The following is a 21,214-nucleotide window of genomic DNA, read 5'->3' on the forward strand; positions in this document are numbered from 1 at the left end:
TTTTATTTTGTTCAAGCATAGGCAAAATGGATTAACCCAAAGAGTTTTGTCTTTAATAGCTAAATATTCTGATGACATGGAGGTTAATCAGAAACCTCGCGTCACTTTCACTCTTATCTTTAAAAGGCAGCTTGTCTCTGTTTGTAGGCTGCTTCGACAACTTTCTCTTTTACTTTTATTTTCTACAGTGTCACTTTATTGTGTCTGCATATGAATTCTTTTTAAATTTTATTCTGGTTGGGATTGGCTGGGCTTCTGAAATCTTGTGGATTTTTATATTTCTAAGTTTTGGAAAATTTTTTCAGCCATTTTCTTAAAATACAGCTTTTCCCCATTTCTCCTTCTTCCCTGAGACTACATTTAAATATATGTTAGACTTTCTCACTGTATTTACTTCTAGTCTCTTTTCATATTTACCAACCTTTTTTCTTTGTTTGTTGAAACAAGGCTTGGCTCTGTTGCCCAGGCTGGAATGTAGTGGTATGATCGTGGTTCACTGCAACCTCTGCCTCCTGGGCTCAATCGATCCTCCCACCTCAGCCTCCCAAGTTAGCTCGGATTACATGCCACCATTCCTGGCTAATTTTTGTATCTTTTCTAGAGACAGCATTTCTCCATGTGGCCCAGGCTGGTCTCAAACTCATGAGCTCAAGCGATCCGCCCACCTTGGCCTCCCAAAGTGCTGGGATTACAGGTGTGAGCCATCATGTCCAGCCCTACCATTCTTTTTTCTTCTTTAGTCTGGTTTATTTTCTTGTTACTTTCCAGCCCATTATTTCTCTCTTTGGCTGCTTCTAATCTGCTATTAAATTTGTTCCTGTTCACTGGGTTCTTAATTTTGGTGATGGTAGTTGTCTTAGTCTACTTGGATTGCTCTGATGAAATATGATAGACTGAGTGGCTTATTTATAGCAAATGTATTTCTCACAGTTCTGGAGGCTGGGAAGTCCAAGATCAAGGGACCGTTCTGTTCAGTGTCTGGTGAGGGCCTGCTTCCTGGTTCACAGATGGCACCTTCCATCTGTGTCCTCATGTGGCGGAAGGGTCAAGGCAGGTCTCTGGGGCCTCTTTTATAAGGGCACCAATCCCATTCATGGGGGCTCTGCCCTCATGACCTAGTCACCTCCCAGAGGTTCTGCCTCATAACACCATCCTCTTGAGGGTTAAGATTTCAGGATATGAATTTGGGGGAACACATTCCGTCCATGGCAGTAGTGTTCAGTCCTAGAATCTCTAATCTTTTTGGTTTGTTTTTGTTTCAGAGTTCATTTTGGCTTTTATCTAGAATTTCTAGTTGTTTCTTCTTCAAGCTGGAAATACTATTTGTACAGTGTTAAATTTCTTTTAGAAACGTTTACTTGACTTTTATCTTCATAAATGTCATCAGCATGGTGGTTTGACAGTGGTTTTGGTGGAGTCTGAACCTGGTTCTGTTGTCTGTTGTGCTGTACTTGTTCATGTCATTTTTGTCATCCTTGTGCCAGGTTATCTCAGGTTCACGCTGGGCATTATATTAGGGGAAAAATTATTGCAATAGTTTTTTTATAACAGCTTTATTGAGGGATAATTCGCATACCATAAATTCACCCTTTTCAAGTCCAATTCAGTGGTTTTTTTTTTTTTTTTTTTGTATATTCACTGAGTTCTGCAGCCATCACCATAATCTAGATGCTGAATTTCATCGCTCCAAAAAGAACATTGTACTGGCTGGGCGCAGCGGCTCATGCCTGTAATCCCAGCACTTCGGGAGCCAAGGTGGGCCGATTGCTTGAGCCTGGGAGTTTGAGATCAGCCTACACAACATGCAGAAACCCTGTTTCTGCTAAAAGATACAGAAAATCAGCCAGGCATGGTGACATGTGCCTGTAGTCCCAGCTACTCTGGAGACTGAGGTGGGAGAATCACCTGAGCCTGGGAGGTTGAGGCTGCAGTGAGCTGTGACTGCGCCACTGTACTCCAGCCTGGGTGATAGGAGCGACACCCTGTCTCAAAAACAAACAACGCTGTACCCATTAGCAGTCATTGCCCTTTTGCCACCACCCCTGTCCATCTTAGGCAGCCACTTACCTGCTTTCTGTCTCCGTAGAGCTGCGTGTTGTCAGCATTTCACAGAAGTGGCTCTTACCATACTGGGGCTTTTGTGGCTGGCTTCTTTCATTTAGCATCGTGTTTTCAAGGTCCGTCCATGTTGAAGCAGATTTCAGTTCTTCCTTGCTCTTTATTGCTTCTTGGGTCATATGTAAGAAATGATTACTTGATCCAGGGTCCTGAAGGTTTACATGTGTATTTTATTCTGAGAAGTTTACAGTGTTAGCTCTTACATTTAGATTTTTGATCCACTTTGATTTAATTTTTTGCATACAGTGTGAAGTAAGGGTCCAACTTCATTCTTTTTCACGTGGGTCCCCAGTTGTTCCTATGGAAATAACTTGATTCCTAGAACTCTGCTTTCCACTACCAAGGAGCATTTTCCCTTGCCTCTCCTGCACGCTTGGGGGTGTTAGCGCTCCAAAATCAGTTTATTCTAAATTCAGGGTTTGAGGTTTTCAGAGCCACCCAGGTAACTTTAAGGCAGCCCGCAGTCCATTCAAGAGCCCCCCAGGTAACTTTATGGCAGCCCACAGTCCATTCAAAGGCAGGTTTATATTTGTTTCAGTTCACTCTTAACTCCAAGTTACATTCCGTTGGGGTCCCCATCCTGCTTGTGGGTATTTTGCCAGGGACCCCATCTTTGGCATGCCCTGGACTACAGCTTGGATCTCTCTTCCCACTGAGCCATTGGAGGTTCTACCTCGCCCCTCAGCTGCCCCTTTGGGGTGGCAAGGCAGTCCCAGCCACCAGGCTTCCCTTCTGAATTTCCATCTTCTTCTGGATTTTGGCCCAAGCATTGCTCACTATCATAGTAGCTGCCTCATGCTTTTGGGAAGATGCTTCCTCTATTTTATCTTGCATGTTTTTTTTTAAAAAATTAAATTTCCATAGGTTATTGGGGAACAGGTGGTGTTTGGTGACATGAGTAAGTTCTTTAGTGGTGATTTGTGAGATTTTGGTGCACCCATCACCGAAGCAGTATACACTGCACCCAGTTTGTAGTCTTTTATCCCTCACCTCCTTCCCACCCTTTTCCCCGAATCCTCAAAGCCCGTTGTGTCATTCCCCAAAGTCCACTGTGTCGTTTTTATGCCTTTGCATCCTCATAGCTTAGCTCCCACTTATGAGTGAGAACATACAATGTTTGGTTTTCCATTCCTGAGTTACTTCACTTAGAATAATAGTCTCCAATCTCATCCAGGTTGCTGCAAATGCCATTAATGTGTTCCTTTTTATGGCTGAGTAGTATTCCTGTGTGTGTGTGTGTGTGTGTGTGTGTGTGTGTGTGTGTGTGTGTGTGTGTGTGTGTGTGTGTGTGTGTGTGTGTGTGTGTGTGTGTGTGTGTGTGTGTGTGTGTGTGTGTGTGTGTGTGTATGCCACAGTTTCTTTATCCACTCGTTGATTGATGGGCATTTGGGTTGGTTCCACATTTTTGCAATTGTGGATTATGCTGTTATAAACGTGTGTACAAGTGTATTTTTCGTATAATGCCTTCTTTTCCTCTGGGTAGATACCCAGTAGTGGGATTGCTGGATCGAATGGTGCTTCTACTTTTAATTATTTTAAGAAACCTCCAGGTCAGGCTCAGTGGCTCATGCCTGTAATCCCAGCACTTTGGAGGCCGAGACAGGCAGGTCACAAGGTCAGGAGATCGGGACAATACTGGATAACATGGTGAAACCCCGTCTGTACTAAAAATACAAAAAATTAGCCAGGCGTGGTGGCACATGCCTATAGTCCCAGCTGCGTGGGTGGCTGAGGCAGGAGAATCACTTGAACCTGAGAGGAGGAGGTTGCATTGAGCCAGGATGGCACCACTGCACTCCAGCCTGGGTGACAGGGCGAGACTCTATCTCAAAAAAAAAAAAAAGACATCTCCACACTGTTTTCCATGGTGGTTGTACTAGTTTACATTCCCACCAGCAGTGTAGAAGTGTTTCCTGTTCACTGCATCCACACCAACGTCTATTATTTTTTGATTCTGGTCATTCTTGCAGGAGTAAGGTGGTATCACATTGTGGTTTTGATTTGCTTTCCCTGATCGTTAGTGATATTGAGCATTTTTTTGTATGTTTGTTGGCCATTTGTATAACTTCTTTTGAGAATTGTCTGTTCATGTCCTTAGCCTACTTTTGATGGGATTGTTTGGTTTCTTCTTGCTAATTTGTTTGAGTTCGTTGTAGATTCTGGATATTAGTCCTTTGTGGGATATATAGATTGTGAAGGTTTTCTCTCACTCTGGGTTGTCTGTTTACTCTGCTGGCTGGTTTTGCCATGGAAAAGCTCTTTAGTTTAATTAAGTCCCAGCTATTTAACTTTGTTTTTATCGCATTTGCTTTTGGGTTCTTGGTCATGAAGTCCTTGCCTAAGCCAATGTCTAGAAGGGTTTTTCTGATGTTATCTTCTAGAATTTTTATAGTTTCAGGTCTTAGGTTTAAGTCCTTCATCCATCTTGAGTTGATTTTTGTACAAGGTGAGAGATGAGGATCCAGTTTCATTCTCCACCATGAGGCTAGCCAATTATCCCTGCACCATTTGTTGAAAAGGGTGTCCTTTCCCCACTTTATGTTTTTGTTTGCTTTGTTGAAGGTCAGTTGACTGTAAGTATTTGGGTTTATTTCTGGGTTCTCTATTCTGTTCCCTAGGCCTATTTGCCTATTTTTATACCAGTACCATGCTGTTTTGGTGACTATGGCCTTATACTATAGTTTGAAATCAGGTAATGTGATGCCGTCTTTTGTTTGTTCTTTTTGCTTAGTCCTGCTTTGGTTATGCGGGCTCTTTTTTTTTTTTTTTTTTTTTTTAACATATGAATTTTAGGATTGTTTTTTCTAGTTCTGTGAAGGGTGATGGTTATCTTGCTTTTCTAATTGTCTTCATCAGGAAGATTGGCCCAACCCACGTAGTCCATCATTGCCGGCAAGTACCTGTTGTGAGAAAAGGTCTCAGGAGTGGGGTGGGAAAACCTGGCAGAACACTTCATAGCAGAAGGTCTTATACCACACAGGTCTCCCTCCATCAAACCTTCAGTCTCTTTCACTGTCATCCGCAGGAAAGCATGTGGTTCCAACCCCATGATGAGAGCAGTGGCTCCCACTCTGTCTGCTAGCTGCTCAGGACACACAGATGCTTTTTTTTTTTCATGTTGTTGGCAGTGGCTGTGGCTCTTCCCACATCTGTATCATATGGGAGATTGAGGAGAGCTTTTTTCCCCTCCAGATGATCCTTCTGGAAGTCCTGTGATCGGAAGTTTCTAATGTCGAGCTTACTTAGCCTTCCCAGCATGGAACTTTAATATGTTATACATCAGCCACCACCATTACCAATTTCACTAAAGCCCTTTACACTCACAAGGGACTTCTCTGCCATCATTGTTTCTTAACCTCAAAGCGGGCGTGTGTAGTTTCATTTGTCAGCTGACAGCCTGAGTCTCAGGTGGGCGAAGTGCTACCATGATCCATAAGTGATCAAGCAGGGGATCTAAGTCAGAGTTTCCTGGCTTCACATTTCATTCTCACTGTGTTGGGCCCTCTGACAGTTTGCCGTTCCCTCTTTTATTCCACATTTCTATGACCATAGTGCTATCCCTTCCGTAAGGAGGGAACGGCAATTATGGACTTCAGTGCGAAGCTTTCTGTGTGATTCTGTTTTCTTCACCCGATCCCATGCTTTTGGTCACCTGTACCCATCCTTCTGCATTCTGTGCTTAGCTGTTCCTCAGTGGAAACCCAAGAAAGACCGCTCTGAAACTTCAGCTTTCTTCTTTTTCTCCTCTGTCCTTACAGTTAGTTAAGTATTTCCTGCACACTGAAGAGCAGCTCCCTTCTTGCTGGTGCTGGTCTGACATGAAGTCATCTGGAGTATCACTGGGAGAGGGCGTAGAGCTGACAGTGCGCTGACAAACAGACCAGTAAAAACAAAACTTTCTCAAGATGTCAGATGCTGATGGGGTGAAATAATCTTGTATCATGTTTCACCAGATGGGAGCTACTTATAGATCAGAGGCACTTAGCTAATTATAGAATGATGACTCCATTTATGAACGGAAGTTAATTGCAAGAATTTTTTTTTTTTTTTTTAGCATTTGCTGATTTTTCTTAAAAGGAAAGTAAATAATACAGGGTAAAGTATCTTTTCTAAAGAGTTTAAATTGTTCAGTTACTCTGTTTTTCATGTCTGTGATGTTACTTCCAGTACTTATAATGGTACAGGAACCTAAGAAGTCTTGATTAGAAAGAAAAGTCAGATGACAAAACTAGTTTCAAGCAGTTACAGAATTATCTTGGGCCAGCAGAGACCTGAGATGGGCTAGTGTAGTTTCTTCCAGATACTGTCATTAGATCAGAAACACTTGGAGATGTAAAAAACGTTGATTCCTAGTGATTCAGATTTATTAGGGACTTAAGAATCTTTTTTTCCCTTTTTACTTTGTATCATTTTTATATCCTTGTAAGGTCTAAAATGCTACAGATAGAATTTAAACATGCCTCCCCTATTTAAGTCTCTCTCCCTTCCCAAAGGCGACTTTTATCTGAATTTGGTCTTTATTGTTATCTTGGTATGCTTTTAAAAAAATACTTTCACTTCTGTAATCCCAGTGCTTTGGGAGGGCGAGGCAGGAGGATCACTTGAGGCCAGGAGTTCAAGACCAGCCTGGGAAAAATAGCAAGAGGCTATCTCTATAAAATATTAAAAAATTAGCAGAGCATGGTGGCACAGCCTGTAGTCCCAGCTGCCTGGGAGGCTGAGGCAGGAGGATTGCTGGAGCCCCAGGAGTTTGAGGTTTCAGTGAACTGTGATTGGGCCACTGCACTCCAGCCTGGGTGACAGAATGAGATCTTGTCTCTAAAGACAAATAATAATTAAAAAAACCTTTCACTTACATGTGTATACACCCATTCATGGTAAATGATACTTTATTCACGTTTTAGAATTTCTATGTAAATGGCTTCAAACTCCACAAACCCTGCAGCTGTTTTTTCTCACTCAGAATTATTCTGCTTATGATGGCCACTTTTTGTGCTCACGGGCTGTTGCTACTGCAGGCCGAGGTGCTGTGAGATCTTCCAGCACATGTCCCACAGCCTCGCGTTTCGTGTCTTCTCTAGGACGCCCCTGTTACATTGGAATTGCCTTATTTAGTATGTGCACACCTTCAGCATCACCAGGCTCTGCCAGATTGTCTTCCAAGGTTATTTGTACAATTCTCCTTCCCCCAGCAGTTCAGGAGAGTTACTATTTTGTATGTATTCTTTCAGAGTTTCCTTGTACATAGGCAAGCAGATAGCAATGCAGATTTCATCTGCTTCCCCCTCCCCCCACCCCATAGAAAAGGTGCAGCATTTTGGACCTTGTTTTTTTTTTTCACCTAAGCAAAGTATCTTGGAGATTTTTGCAATTTAGAGAATAGAGCACTTCCTCTTTATTATAGGCTATGACATTTTATTGTATGAATAGACCATACTTCAAAAAAATAGTCTGTCTCCCATTTATGGACATTGGGTTGCTTTCAGTCTTTTGATATGACAGACAATTCTGTATTAGATAACCTTATGCTTATCTCATCTCACACTTTTGCTGGTCTGTAGGCTAAATTCTCAGAAAGAGTAATCACTTCCGTGAAGGTTATCGGCATTCATATTATAATTTTGATGTATAGCTAAGGCACTCTCCTAGGAGGTTTACCAATTTTCCCTCCCACCAACAATATATCAGAGTGCCTTTTCTTCCTGTAGCCTTGCCAATAGAGTGTGTTAGCCAACTTGTGAATTTTTGCTAGTCTGATGTGGAAGGATGGTATCTCAGTCTAGTTATAGTCTGCACTCCTCTTATTATGAATGACACTGAGTATTTTTTATAGGGTTTAAGAGCCTACAGTTGTATCAGTATTTCTGTGAACTGTGTTTATATCCTTTGCTGTTTTTGTCTGTATTCTTTGCTTATAATTCTCTTTTTAAGGAGTTCCCAGATGACTGAGGCAAAGCCAGGTTTGGTAATCACTACCCTTGCTCAGCACCCCCATTTCCTTTTAAGAGGAGGCCTCAGGGAATTGGTAGGATATCAGAGAAAATAAGTCTTTTTGTAGTCAGATAGGCAGTTAGGGTAAATGGCATCCCACAACCACTTTGAATAAAGTTTTACTTGATTTTTATAATTGCTTCTTAAGTTCAGCGTAATATAACACAGCCAGGAAAAGGACTTGGGAGCCAGTATTGTGTTGAGAGATAGTGTGTTAGTCTTCTCATGCGGCTATGAAGAAATATCTGAGACTGGGTAATTTATAAAGGAAAGAGGTTACATTGACTCACAGCATGGCTGGGGAGGCCTCGGGAAACTTACAATCATGGCGGAAGGGGAAGCAAACATGTCCTTCTTCACATGGCAGCAGGAGAGAAGTGCAGAGCAAAAGAGGGGAAAGCCCCTTATAAAACCATCAGATCTCCTGAGAGCTCAGTCACTATCACGAGAACAGCATGAAGGTAACCGCCCCCATGATTCAATTATCTCCCACCGGGTCCCTCCCACGAGACATGGGATTATGGGAATTACAATTCAAGATGAGACTTGGGTGGGGACACAGCTAAACCGTATCAGACAATATAGGTAGAGCACAGACTGGAGTCAGACTCCTGGGACTATGACCTGAGCCCCAGCTGTTAGGCACTGTGTTTCTTGGACAAGCTGTGTGACTTCTCAGTGCCTCTGTTTCCTCACCTGTAAAGGGGGGTATAATAATGGTACCTGCTTTCTAGAGCTGTTGTAAGGACGAGATGCTAAGACAGAGTGTTCAGAATGGCAGAAAGCATGTCATGAGCCTTACATAAGTATAAGCTGCTGTTACCACTCTTGCTTTTCCTCTGCCGCCACCTCTGCATCTCATTAGGCTCTGCATATGCCTGCAGAGAACAGGCCGGACAGCTGATGACAGCAGGATGTTTCTGGGGGCAAGAACTGGACTTACATCACCGCTTCCCACACTCCTTTGACCAAACTGTGGGGGAGGCTGAGAGACAGACTCTTCCTGTGTCTGCTGAAAGAAGAAACAACATGGTGAATAAGCTGCTGTCTCCTATTTCAAAATAAACCAAAACACCCTAAAGCAACCATCTTAAGCAGTTTTGAAGATGCTGCTTTCCTTTTCTCACTAGGATGTAGCAGAGTCCTGGTGCTAGTGGATCCCAAGCTCACGTAGCCAGCTGGGGGGTGTGGGGGCGACGCTGTAGGGATTTCTTAGCATCTTGTGGTTTCAAGCAGCCCTAGGTGAACACAGAGTGGCTTTAATGTGCCGTGCAGGTACCATAGTGGCTTTGCCAGAGTTCTCAAGGAAGAATCACAATATGTTTACTGTATCCATTGTCCTTGCGGAACCTGAATCCTGTGGACACACACATTTGAAGCCACGTCTTTAATATTCACTAGAGTGAATTCACCTTCCACGTGCCCTTCATTTCCTCCTGAAGATTTGGGCGTTCAGTCAGTTTCATTTCCTTTCACCCCAAAGAAGTTATTAAAACAAAATTTTAAAAAACCTTTTTTTATACAGCGAATCTTCTGGAAGTCAACTCTCAGAGCCTTGACTGTCTGGAAGGGTCTTCATTTCTCCCTCGCTCGGATGAGATGTCACCCGCCCTTTGTGCCCATTGGTCCTCCGGGTGTGGAGTGTCCTTTCCCCCCGTCCTCCTCTTAAGATTTATTCTCCACATCTGGTTTTCAGCAGCTGACTGCAATGTGTCTCAGTGCGGTGGTGTGGGTTTTTCTCTTTCTGGGGGTTGGTTGTGCTTCTTTGTTCTATGGGTTGATGTCTCTCAAAAGCTTCACTTTGGGAAGCTTTTGGCTGTTTTCTCTTCACACATTTTTTCTGCCTCATTTTTCTCTCCTCTCTCCCTTTTTTTTTTTTTTTTGGAGACAGAGTTTCACTCTTGTTGTTCAGTCTGGAGTGCAAATGGCACTACCTCTGCTCACTGCAACCTCCACCTCCCGGGTTCAAGCGATTCTCCTGCCTCAGCCTCCCAAGTAGCTGGGATTACAGGCATGTGCCGCCACATGCAGCTAATTTTGTATTTTTAGTAGAGACGGGGTTTATCTATGTTGGTCAGGCTGGTCTCGAACTCCTGACCTCAGGTGATCCGCCTGGCTCAGCCTCCCAAAGTGCTGGGATGACAGGCGTGAGCCACCGCACCCGGCCTCTCCTCTCCTTTTGAAGTTGCATCTGTAGGTATGTTGGGTCTTCCGATACTTCCCATAGATTGCGGATACTCCGTTGTGGTTTCCTTCACTCCTGCCGTGGTTCAGCTTGGGTGGACACTTCTGTTTCCCTGTCCTCGGGCTTACGGGTCCTCTCTTCTCTTGTGGGCTCTTCAGCCCACCTGATGAAGTCATCTTTTCTGAGATCCATTTTTCACTTCTGGCATTTCTTCCTTTCTTTTTTAAATCGTTTCCATCTCTGCTGAACTTCTCCATCTCTTTATGTCACCTGCCTTTTCATGATCTATTTCAGCATTTTTAATTTTAGTTATTTTAACATCTTTGGTCATTCCAATATCAGGCCCAGTTCTTGGGCTGCCTCTGTTGAATTTGTCTCAGGAGTTTCCATGACATTCCATGCATTTTGTGTAGAAGAACAGCAGAGACTGACGGGAGTCATATTTCCCTGGAGAAGGGCGTGCCCACCTCCTGCCCTGCTCCCCCCTGGCAGCCTGTATCTGGCTGTCCTGCAGGTGGGGAGGGGCTGCACATTGTTGCAACTTCACCTTGCCTCACTCCCCTACTGCCTTCCAAACCGTTGATGTGTTGGATCAGGAGTTTCCTGTCTTTGACATGGTATGGCCCAGGACCCAAGACCCGTGGTGAAAATCTGAAGATCTCTTTTGTGTGCTACAGACAAGTGTCAGCTTTTTAAACCAGCTTGATTTTGTTTTTGTTTTTGGCCTACCGGCCAGCTTTTTGACTTGCTAAGTGGTCTCTTTTCTCTGCAGTCTTGCCTCTGACTTTTTGTGCCTTGGGCGAAATCCCTCTGTGCTGTGCTCTGTCTCCAGCTGTGGATGCTCTGGGAAGCCTGGGCCTCCTGGGAGGGGCTTCTCTCCGCTTCCCTGCCTTCCCCTGTAGGGCGATGGCCTTGCAACTGGGAGAAGGGCTGTGCCTCTGGGGGCGGCGGGGTGGGGTGGGGACTCTCCGAACTCCATTTCCTTGGCTCCAGCTTCTGTGCTGTACCTGCATACCCAGTAAAGACCCTGGAGAGAGTTGGCAGGTGACCGTGGACTCATTCTGTCACCGGGGCACCTTGAATTGTCAACAGGTATGCCAGCCCACACAGTGAGAACTTGACTGGCTTCTTCCCTGTCCCAAATATGGTTGGTTCCCCACTCGCCCACCATTCTGCCAGTTAGAAGGGGGCCTGTGGGTCACTTTTTTCCTACGAAGGACCTTTCACCCTTTTTTTTTTTTTTTTTTGAGACGGAGTCTTGCTCTGTCGCCCAGGCTGGAGTGCAGTGGCGTGATCTCGGCTCACTGCAAGCTCCACCTCCCGGGTTCACACCATTCTCCTGCCTCAGCCTCCCGAGTAGCTGGGACTACAGGCGCCCGCCACTGCGCCCGGCTAATTTTTTGTATTTTTAGTAGAGACGGGGTTTCACCGTGTTAGCCAGGATGAGTCTCGATCTCCTGACCTCGTGATCCACCCGCCTCAGCCTCCCAAAGTGCTGGGATTACAGGCGTGAGCCACCGTGCCCGGCAGGACCCTTCACTTTTAGGATTTAGTTCATTTAGGTTTTTTGCATCTTCATTGCTCAGAAGGGTTCAGATGTACTAGGACTTTTTTTTTTTTTTTTTTTTTTTTTTTTTTTTTAGCATATCCACTTGTTTTATTTGTCAGGGTGGGGAGCGATGGTCTTGCATGCTCTTCCGTGTGGTAACTGGAGGTAAAAATGCCCTGTGCCGCCTTTTCTTCTTCACAGTCTTGCCAGAAGTTTATCAATTTTATTAGTTCTCTCAAAAAATATTTTTCTGGGCTATGTTAATTTTTTCCCTGTAGTGTGATTATTTTCTACTTTATTTAGTTCTTTTTCTTTATTATTTTACTTCTACTTTTTTTTAGCTTAATTTGCTGTAATTATCACAACTTCTTGAAGTGTACACTTAGATAATTGAATTTTTAGCCTTTTTTCCTTATACATGCATTGAAGACTACATGTCTCATTCTACACACAATGTTAATGGCACCCTCTATGTTTTGATATTTTGTACTTTTATTATTCAGCTCAAAATATTTTCTGATTTCTGTCTTGATTTCTTCTTTGACTAATGGTTTATTGGGGAATATAGTGCTTACTTTCCAAATACTTGATGATTTTAAAATTATCTGTTTGTTTTTAATTTGAAAGAAGTCAGTGTTATTATAGCTCTTTATTTCACCTTGTAAAGGCCACATCTTTATGACTGAAGTAGATTTTTTTAAAAAAACTAAAGAACTGCCGCATGAAAGGAACAACCCCCAGTGAGCTGGAAGGTAGTATGCTAGAGTGATGGAAAGGTGGGTAGAGAGTCTGGAAGCATAGGGGACATTCCTGGAATACCATTAACTCATTATGATATTTTGGGGCAATAAACCCTTTCCCATTTATCTATCAAGTGGAAATAATTATCAGAATTTTCAAAGAGGTAGAATGAAAGCATGATATAAATGCATTCTTAGAACTATAATACACAATGAAAATATGAATGATAATATTTGTATTATCCCTTAGGGTTAACAAGTCTCTAACATGAATTGTTTTATAATACAAATGCCAAGTCTTTTATTAATATAAACTGCTGTTATCCCATATTGTTCAGAACTAATGAACCAGACTTTCAGTCTTTTGAAACACAGCTTTGGAAAAGATCTGTATAAATTTATATTCATAGATTGCATAGTGGTCAGAGATTTCAGGGTATCCATCACCCAAATAATGTACACTGTACCCTTCAACAGTTCCTCACCATCCTTCCTCCCATTCCGTCAGTGCCCATTAACCAGTTTCTCACCATCCCCCTTCCTCCCGTTCCCTCAGCCTTCCCGGCCTCCAGTGCTGTCATTCTCTACTCTCCATTCATAACCAGTTTCTCACCATCCCCCTTCCTCCCGTTCCCTCAGCCTTCCCGGCCTCCAGTGCTGTCATTCTCTACTCTCCATTCATGTGTAGGCATTATTTAGCACCCACATGAGTGAGAACATGTGAGATTTAACTTTCTGTGAAACATAATTTTAATATAACCATTAAAAATCTTTAATGAAGTTGCACACGCCCTTTGTCAAGTCTAAAAAAACCATGAGAACTGTGTTTAACCAGTGCTTAACTTTGCACATACTCATGCAAGAATTACTGCCAAATTTGTTTCTGTTCTCTGTCTGCAATTTCCATCACTAGTGGTTCTTGACAGAATTAACTGACTCTCTCTCTCTCTGTCTCTGTGTGTGTGTGTGTGTGTGTACACAAATGCTGAAAACATGAGCCTTTGTGTAGGGGTCAAACAGAAGACAAGAGCCAATATTCCCAGAAACGGAGTGGTCAGATTTCCTTAAAAAATGTGCAGAGATTGTGTTTCTGGAGTCGAGGACTCAAGTTAAAAGCAAACAAAATACCACAAAATATATAACAATTTGTTTTTTTGGAGGATTTGCGATTCTGAATTTGGATCCAGTTCTCTTAAATACACATTGAACCTCATAGGACATGGCTCTTCAAGTAGAAATGTATTAATAGAAGCCTCATTTATAGCTGTTCAAAGAATTGGAGTGATCAGTGCTTTACTTATTACTTCTGACTTAACTCTGCAGGTGCAGCTTGGCAATCAACAGCGATCCAAAGTAGAAAGACAGTTTCATGAAAATAACCTGACCTCTCCTACTGGTTGAAAAACTTTGTGGGAATAAAGACTGGTTTATGCTGATGCATGTTTTTAGCAATGCCTTTCTTCATACCTTGGACATAGTTATTATGCCTGGGGTAAGAGAGTCCCACGAAGCTGGGATGCCATGAGCCACCCCCTTGCTGGGCCCCAGGTTGATCCTGGGCCTGCTCTGGGTTGCTGAATGCAATCCTCCCAAGCACTGTTGGAGATGCTGTTATTTTCCTGGGGGCAATGTGAGTTCTAGCTGGGAGAGAAGTTAATGATTAGAGAGCAAACATGGATCGCTTGTCTGTGTTCCCCATTCTAAGCATTCAGATTATATGGTTGGGTGTACCAGGAAAGGCTTCTTGGAAAGGCGATTACGTGAGTTGCTTTGATGCTAGGCAGCCTCGTCTGTCTGCTAGAAAGTCGGAGCTGATGGGAACAGGAGAGGGATGGGGACACTCCAGGGATCAGGCGAGTCTGCCAGGAGCTTAGCCAGGGTGTGTGTGTTAGGGTAGGGCTGAGTGGGGAAGTGTGTATGCGCCAGATGGCTTTTATCTACTTGCCTTTAAAAAACACACAACACAACACTTTTTCCTCTTGAGGATTTTAGAAACCAGTGCCGAGGACTGGGGAAGCTTGGTCATGAGGCTCTACTTATTTTAGTGATGGCCTACGTTTCTTTCCTTCTGTTTTCCTTTCCTTCTTTTTTTTCTTCATAGAAATCTTAATTCCAATTTCTTTCCTCATTCCCTCATTGTTTTCCCTTTAATCAAACTTTTGGTTGCTGTTTCGAAGTAGGCATTGGGAACAGCGACAAAAGCAAGGCCCAGCCCCTCCTATGAACACAAGCACAACTTAGCAGGAGACTCAGGCCTCTGTGGGCATGTGTGGAGGGGGAGCCCTGCCTCGTGGACCACACAGAAGGGCCAGAGCAGGCTTCCTGAAGATGGGAGACCTCAGCTGAATCTTGAAAGATAAGTTCTATTTAGCTGTATATATAAAAAAAGCATAGCCCCTCCAGAAGACACCATTCACACAGCCAGCCCCTCCACCCCACCCAAGAGGCTGCTGGGAATAATTGGAGTAGTGCTGCCAAAGAAGTTTGTAGATCCTTCCCCCGTTGAAAAAAAAGAAAGAGGGGCAGGGCGCAGTGGCTCACGCCTGTAATCCCAGCACTTTGGGAGGCCGAGGCGGGCGGATCACGAGGTCAGAAGTTCAAGACCAGCCTGGCTAACACAGTGAAACCCCGTCTCTACTAAAAGTAGAAAAAAAAAATTAGCCGGGTGTGGTGGCGGGCACCTGTAGTCCCAGCTACTTGGGAGGCTGAGGCAGGAGAATGGCATGAACCCAGGAGGCGGAGCTTGCAGTGAGCGGAGATTGTGGCACTGCACTCCAGCCTGGGCGACAGAGCGAGACTCCGTCTCAAAAAAAAGAAAAAAGAAAAGACAACCGTTTTTTTGAATAAAAACATTTGCCAGAGATGATGGGTTTTGGCAGGTTATGTTTTATAGGGTACAGCCTTTTAGTGTAAAGTGAAGAGTATGTCATGTGCGTTTGTATAATGGAAGCACATTTTCATTTGTTTAACACTATTAAATATAATCGTGGGAAGAGTTCAGGTTTCCTTAATGCCTGTTAGGGGAGAAATACTGGGCTGGATACTTCACATTTGTTTTAACGTTTAGTTTTCACAGTGACCCCCTGAGGTATTATTTTGTGCTTGTTATTGAGGAAGGAAGCAAGGCTCTGAGAATAAATTGCTCAGCTTCACATAAACAGCAAGTGGTCCACTTGGGGTTTAAACCCAGGTGGGTTTGATGCAGAAGCTCAGGAGTTTTCCATTGCGTGAACATGCCTTCCCTAGTGAAAAGAAAAAGTCTTGTCCTCAAATCAAATAAAAATTTGCCTTGTCATTTGGAGACTTAATAAACACCTTAGGGTAGGTGAGGGAGTAAAGACCAAAAAAGCAATTAGCATGAAAGCAAGAGAAACGAGAGAGATCTGACACACAGATCACTGCATTGAGGCTCAGGTTTGCGCAATGCTTCCACACCTCGGCATTAGCAAAGAGGAGACGTGACAGCGAGCTCTCTGGGTTTCTTCTTTCATTTTGTTTTTCTCTTTTGTAGTCTCAACTGTGGACATCACTCTGTTGTTTTTTCATAAAACAGCTGAGGAGCAAAATGGCTGGAAACACTATTCTGGCCTCTTGTCAGGCCTTGGATTTAATCCCAGCACCAGCACAAGCTGAGGGAATTTGGATCTGTCTGTGGAGGCCCAATTGCAAAATTACTACACACATATCTGGGACTTTGGTGTTTCTTTTTTGCCCAGAAGAAGCTTGGGTTTAACTGAAATTGCAGCTTAGTCCTAAAAAGAATAGAAGACATTTTGAAAATTTTGCCTGCTAACTTTTCAGTTTTAAGAATGTAAGTTTTGCAAGCGCTGGAACCTTGTCTGTCTTATTTGCTGCACATCCCCCGTGACCACAGTGGGCCTGGATGCTGATGAGCTCAGTAGGGGTTGGAGAAACACATGGTGACTGCATGCAGGGGACAGCTGGGAAAGCCCTTGTGCACAGAATCCTGACCTGCAGGCTCACCATCCCTGCATCTGGAAGTCTAGTCCAGAATCATTTTCTCTTATCATAGGTCATCAAAATGCTGACAGTAATGATGGTGTTGCTTCCATGGTTTGAATGTACACGTGCCACATGCCACATGCTGGCTTAGACTTCTTCCATAGCAGATCTCACTGTCTCCGTTTAACCATAGTCCTGCAAGACAGGTAATCTTCACACTTATTCCCTCGCTGGGGAGGAAACTGAAGCTCCGAGAGATGAAATACTTTCCCCCAAGGCCACACAGCTGGTAACAGATATATGTATATATATATTTTTGGAGATGGAGTTTCGCTCTTGTCGCCCAGGCTGGAGTGCAATGGTGCGATCTCAGCTTACCGCAACCTCTGCCTCCTGGGTTCAAGAGATTCTCCTGCCTCAGCCTCCTGAGTTGCTGGGATTACAGGCATGCATCACCACACCCAGCTAATTTTGTATTTTTAGTAGAGACGGGGCTTCTCCATGTTGGTCAGGCTGGTATCGAGCTCCCGACCTCAGGTGATCCGCCCACCTCAGCCTCCCAAAGTGTTGGGATTACAGGTGTGAGCCACTGCGCCAGGCCTGGTAACAGATAGTCTTACTGAGAAAGTGGACTCTGTCAGACAGGATGTGCTGGCCTCTCTGCCTCCTCCCTCCTCCCTCCACATCCTCACTCTGCCTTTCATTAAAATGGAAGCATCCTTCAGCAGGAGAAGGAACACTTTGGAAACGCATTCCTTTGCTCATCTCTTCCTCCACCGCGCTCCCCACTCCTAGTGTCTCCGCTTCCCTTAGGGAGTCACGGCTGTCTCTCTCTCTCTCTCTCTCTCTCTTTCTCTCTCTCTCTGGGCTCATCTCCCTCCGTGGAGCTCTCTTCTCCCTCTCCTTGGAGACTGTGCTCTCCTGGTTTTCTGCCAGCTTTCCCGTGCCTTCCAGCTCAGCATCTTTTACCAGCTTCTCTCCTTTAACTCTACTCTTTGATGCCGGTGGGCTCCGGGTCCTTCTCCCTGATCTCTGTTCTTCTCTGTCTCGCCATCTTCCCTGGTAAACTCATCCAGACCAAGGCTGTGAGCATCATCCTTTTGCCAGTGCCTCCCAGTTTATTTCTAGCACTGACTAGAAGTTTGCTGTTGACTTCAGACTGGCTTCTCTCCACCCAGCCCATTTCTCTGTTCAGTCTTCCTCTGAGTAAATAGCACCACCCAGTTACTAAGAATCCAGGAGTCACCTTGGAGTCAGCTCTTTCCCTCAAGCCCCATGTCCAATCCAGCTGGGCCTGGCGATTCTCCCCTGGGTACCTCCTGACTCCCTTTCCGTCCTTCCGTCTTCAGTGTGGTCACTCTAGCCCCTGCTGCCACCTGCACAGCTACAGCAATGGCCTCTCACGGATTTCCCTATGCTTTTTTGCTGTAGTTGTCCTGTATAATTATTTCTTCCCACAGCAACTAGAGTGCTTGCTACAGCCTTTTAACAATCGAGTGCTGGTTATGCTTTAGGCCCTGTCTTGGGGCATTTAACCTTCAGAAGGTAGGCACTGTTGCACCTGCACTTTTGAGATGAGGAAGCTGAAGCACACAGCAGTTAATTGATGTGTCCAAGGCTAAAGCCAGGATTAAACCCAGGCAGTAGGTCCTGAGCCATTGCTCTTGAATCCAGTCCCTCCTCTCCTTGAAATGCTCCTAGGGCCTGTCTTCTTCTGGGCCTCAAATCTCCTACTGGCCTCCCGCCTCATCTCCTACCACGTTCTCCCGAGAGGGAGTTTGCCTCCTGCCAGTTTGCACTCCGGGTTATTCCCGAACTCTTCACATCCACCGCAGGGCTTTTTCACCAGCTGTTCCTGCTTCCCAGAGCCCTTTCCCACCACTTGTTCACATGGCTGGACCCTTCAGCGTCATTGCATAAGGCCCCCAGGTCTCTTGATCTAAAGTAGCCACCCACCATCGTGTGTTCTTTGTGGCACTTACTACTGTCTCATGTTGCTGTCATTCTTTTGGTGACCCTTATTGTTCATGGCGATAAATAAATTACATGGAATGAAACTCCATGCCAGCAGGAAACGTAGTTACGTGTTCCACGCCCTGTGTTAGTACCAGCGTTGATAGACATCGGGTGAATGAATGCGTGGGTGAGTGAACAAATGAGTACCTGGCATCCTGGAACTCAGAGCCAGGTGCTTTGAGCCCATGAATTTCCCTACCACGCCATGTGCCTCTGTCTGTACAACTCACAGTTCAAGCCTGTAAGTATCTCTGCCTTTGGGCATACTCACAAAGTGTCTGTGCTTTTTATAGGTGATCAAAGAAGCCTATAGTGGTTGTAGTGGCCCCGTGGATTCAGAGTGTCCTCCTCCACCAAGCTCCCCGGTGCACAAGGCAGAACTAGAGAAGGTAAGGGCGCTGCTCTTGCTGGGTGGGGACAGTGGCCTTGCAGTGGATTGGGGTCTCCTTCAAAGTTTGATAACATTCTCTGAGAATTTCAGCACTTCCAGTTTAAAAAAAAAAAAAAAGAAAGAAAAAATGCAATCGTGCTTCCCATCTTTTTAACTGCCTGTTTTGTGCTAAGCTTGAATTAGTCATTTTACAGACTGTGTAGTTAGTGTTGTTACTCCCAGCTACAGATGAAGCAATGGATTTAAAGGTGTGAGGGCTTGTTCACGGTCACATAGCTATTAAACGGCAGAGCTGAAGTCTGAAGGCAAGCCTGTCTACTTCTGGAATACAGCAGGTGCTTCATAAATGTACCTTCCCAAAGGTCTCTTCCCAGCAGAGCAGGATGTGTCTCCGTCTCCCTTTGCTTTGCACTCTTGTTAGAAGGCAGAGAGGCACAGCAGTGGGCAGGGATGGCCTGTCATCTGTACACCCCTTTCTGCCAGAAATGTACGGAGCCCATCACTGTGACGCCACAGGCTCTGCTCTGCTTGCACTTTGCTTGTCTAAATCCAACTGATATTGTTTCCTTGGAGACCCCTGGCTTCCTGCCATGAAACCTTCTGTTGGCAGCTTGTGTCCCTGGGGCTTTCTGAACCCTCCCTCTCTAGCCTCCTGCCAGTGAAGAGACAGATCCCTTTTTGCCTGTCCTCATATGAGTCAGGATTCTCCAGAGGAACAGAAATAATGGGATGTATGTATGTAGAAGCAGATTTCTTAGAAGGCATTGGTTCACATGATTATGGAGCCTGCAAGTCTGAAACCTGCAGTGTGGGCTGCAGGTGGAGACCCAGGAGAGCCGATGGTACAGGTGAAGTGTGAAGGCGTCTGCAGGAATTTAGGGAGATTTCACTGGCTCAGGGAGGACAGTGTTTTTGTTCCATTGAAGCCCTGAACTGATTGGAGGAGGCCCACCCACATTACAGAGGGCAGGCTGCTTACTCAGAGCTCCCTAATTTAAATGTTAATGTAATCCCCAAATGCCCCCCACATTGACACGTAAAATTAAACATCACAGTCCTCATCCTTATACGGTAATGGAACAGGCTGTTTTTCTCCCTGACTATAAAACTAATCTCTGCTCACTTTAGAAAATTCAGAAAGCTTATAGAAACATAAATGGGATGAAAAAAGTCACTCATTACAACAGCACATAGAGGATGCAGCTCCTCTTAACACTATTGATATATTAACCACTCTTTCCTGAGCTCAAGGTTTTTTTTTTTATGGTTTGGATAAGCTTATGCATAAAGTTTCTTATACTGCTTTTTTTTCACTTAACCTTTATATTATTAGCAAATTTCCAGGTTTTTAACAACTCTTAAGCCACAAACATTTTTACATTTTCATTAGCTTAATGTCAAATTTGTACGACTCCACTATCACTTATGTAACTGCCCCCCCCATTAGTTGTTTTGTCGTTTTGTTTTGTTTTGTTTTTTTGTTTGTTTTCTGAGATGGAGTTTTGCTCTTGCTGCCCAGGCTGGAGTGCAATGTCACGATCTTGGCTCACTGCAACCTCTACCTCCTTGGTTCAAGTGATTCTCCTGTCTCAGCCTCCTGAGTAACTGGGATTCCACTAAGCCCGGCTAATTTTTGTATTTTTAGTGGAGACGGGGGTTTCACCATGTTGGTCAGGCTGGTCTCGAACTCCTGACCTCGTGATCCATCCGCCTTGGCCTCCCAAAGTGCTGGGATTACAGGTGTGAGCCACCATACCTGGTCTGTTTTGTCCTTTTTTGGCCATCTAAAATAAAATAGTACTTGACATCTTCTGCATAATTTTTGCCGATTCTCTGCCTATTACCTGAGAATAGATTTCTGGAAGCTGAATTACTAGACCAAAGGATAGACCTCTTTTTCTTTTTTAAGATCTTGATTCATGTTGAAAATCAAATTGCTTTCTCAAAAGGTTGATGCCATTTCATTTCCCATCATACTGCATCCAAGTTCCTCATCCACGTACTCACACCAGAACTGGCAATTCCGCTTTACTTATGTTGGTTTCTAAGGCAGTACTGTGAGCACTTGGCTGGACCTGTTGCCCTGGATTCCCCTGGCTGTTCCTGGTGTGAGAGCCAGGGCGGTGCCAGCTCTAGGTCATTGTATCCCTGGAACTCAGCTTCCCAGTAAGTGGCACTCGTTTCTTCACTGCAGCTCTTAAGGGATTGCCCCTCGAATTCCGAGTTGAACACACGTGTTCCTTTGTGCCTGGGAACTGCCC

The 21,214-nt window shown here is 44.5% G+C and overlaps 1 protein-coding gene across 8 annotated transcripts in view; it reads left to right on the forward strand.

Moving 5' to 3' along the window:
- The window catches only part of AFAP1 (actin filament associated protein 1), a 179,911-nt gene that overhangs the window by 99,770 nt on the left and 58,927 nt on the right, over nt 1-21,214 (forward strand). For all 8 annotated transcript variants that reach the window (XM_054484910.2, XM_054484904.2, XM_054484908.2 and 5 more), the window contains exon 7: nt 18,856-18,951. In XM_054484910.2, the coding sequence (XP_054340885.1) occupies nt 18,856-18,951 (96 nt within the window). The remainder of the gene's footprint in view (nt 1-18,855; nt 18,952-21,214) is intronic.

The sequence above is a fragment of the Pongo pygmaeus genome, chromosome 3 (genome assembly GCF_028885625.2).
Source record: "Pongo pygmaeus isolate AG05252 chromosome 3, NHGRI_mPonPyg2-v2.0_pri, whole genome shotgun sequence".
NCBI classification, from domain to species: Eukaryota; Metazoa; Chordata; class Mammalia; order Primates; family Hominidae; genus Pongo; species Pongo pygmaeus.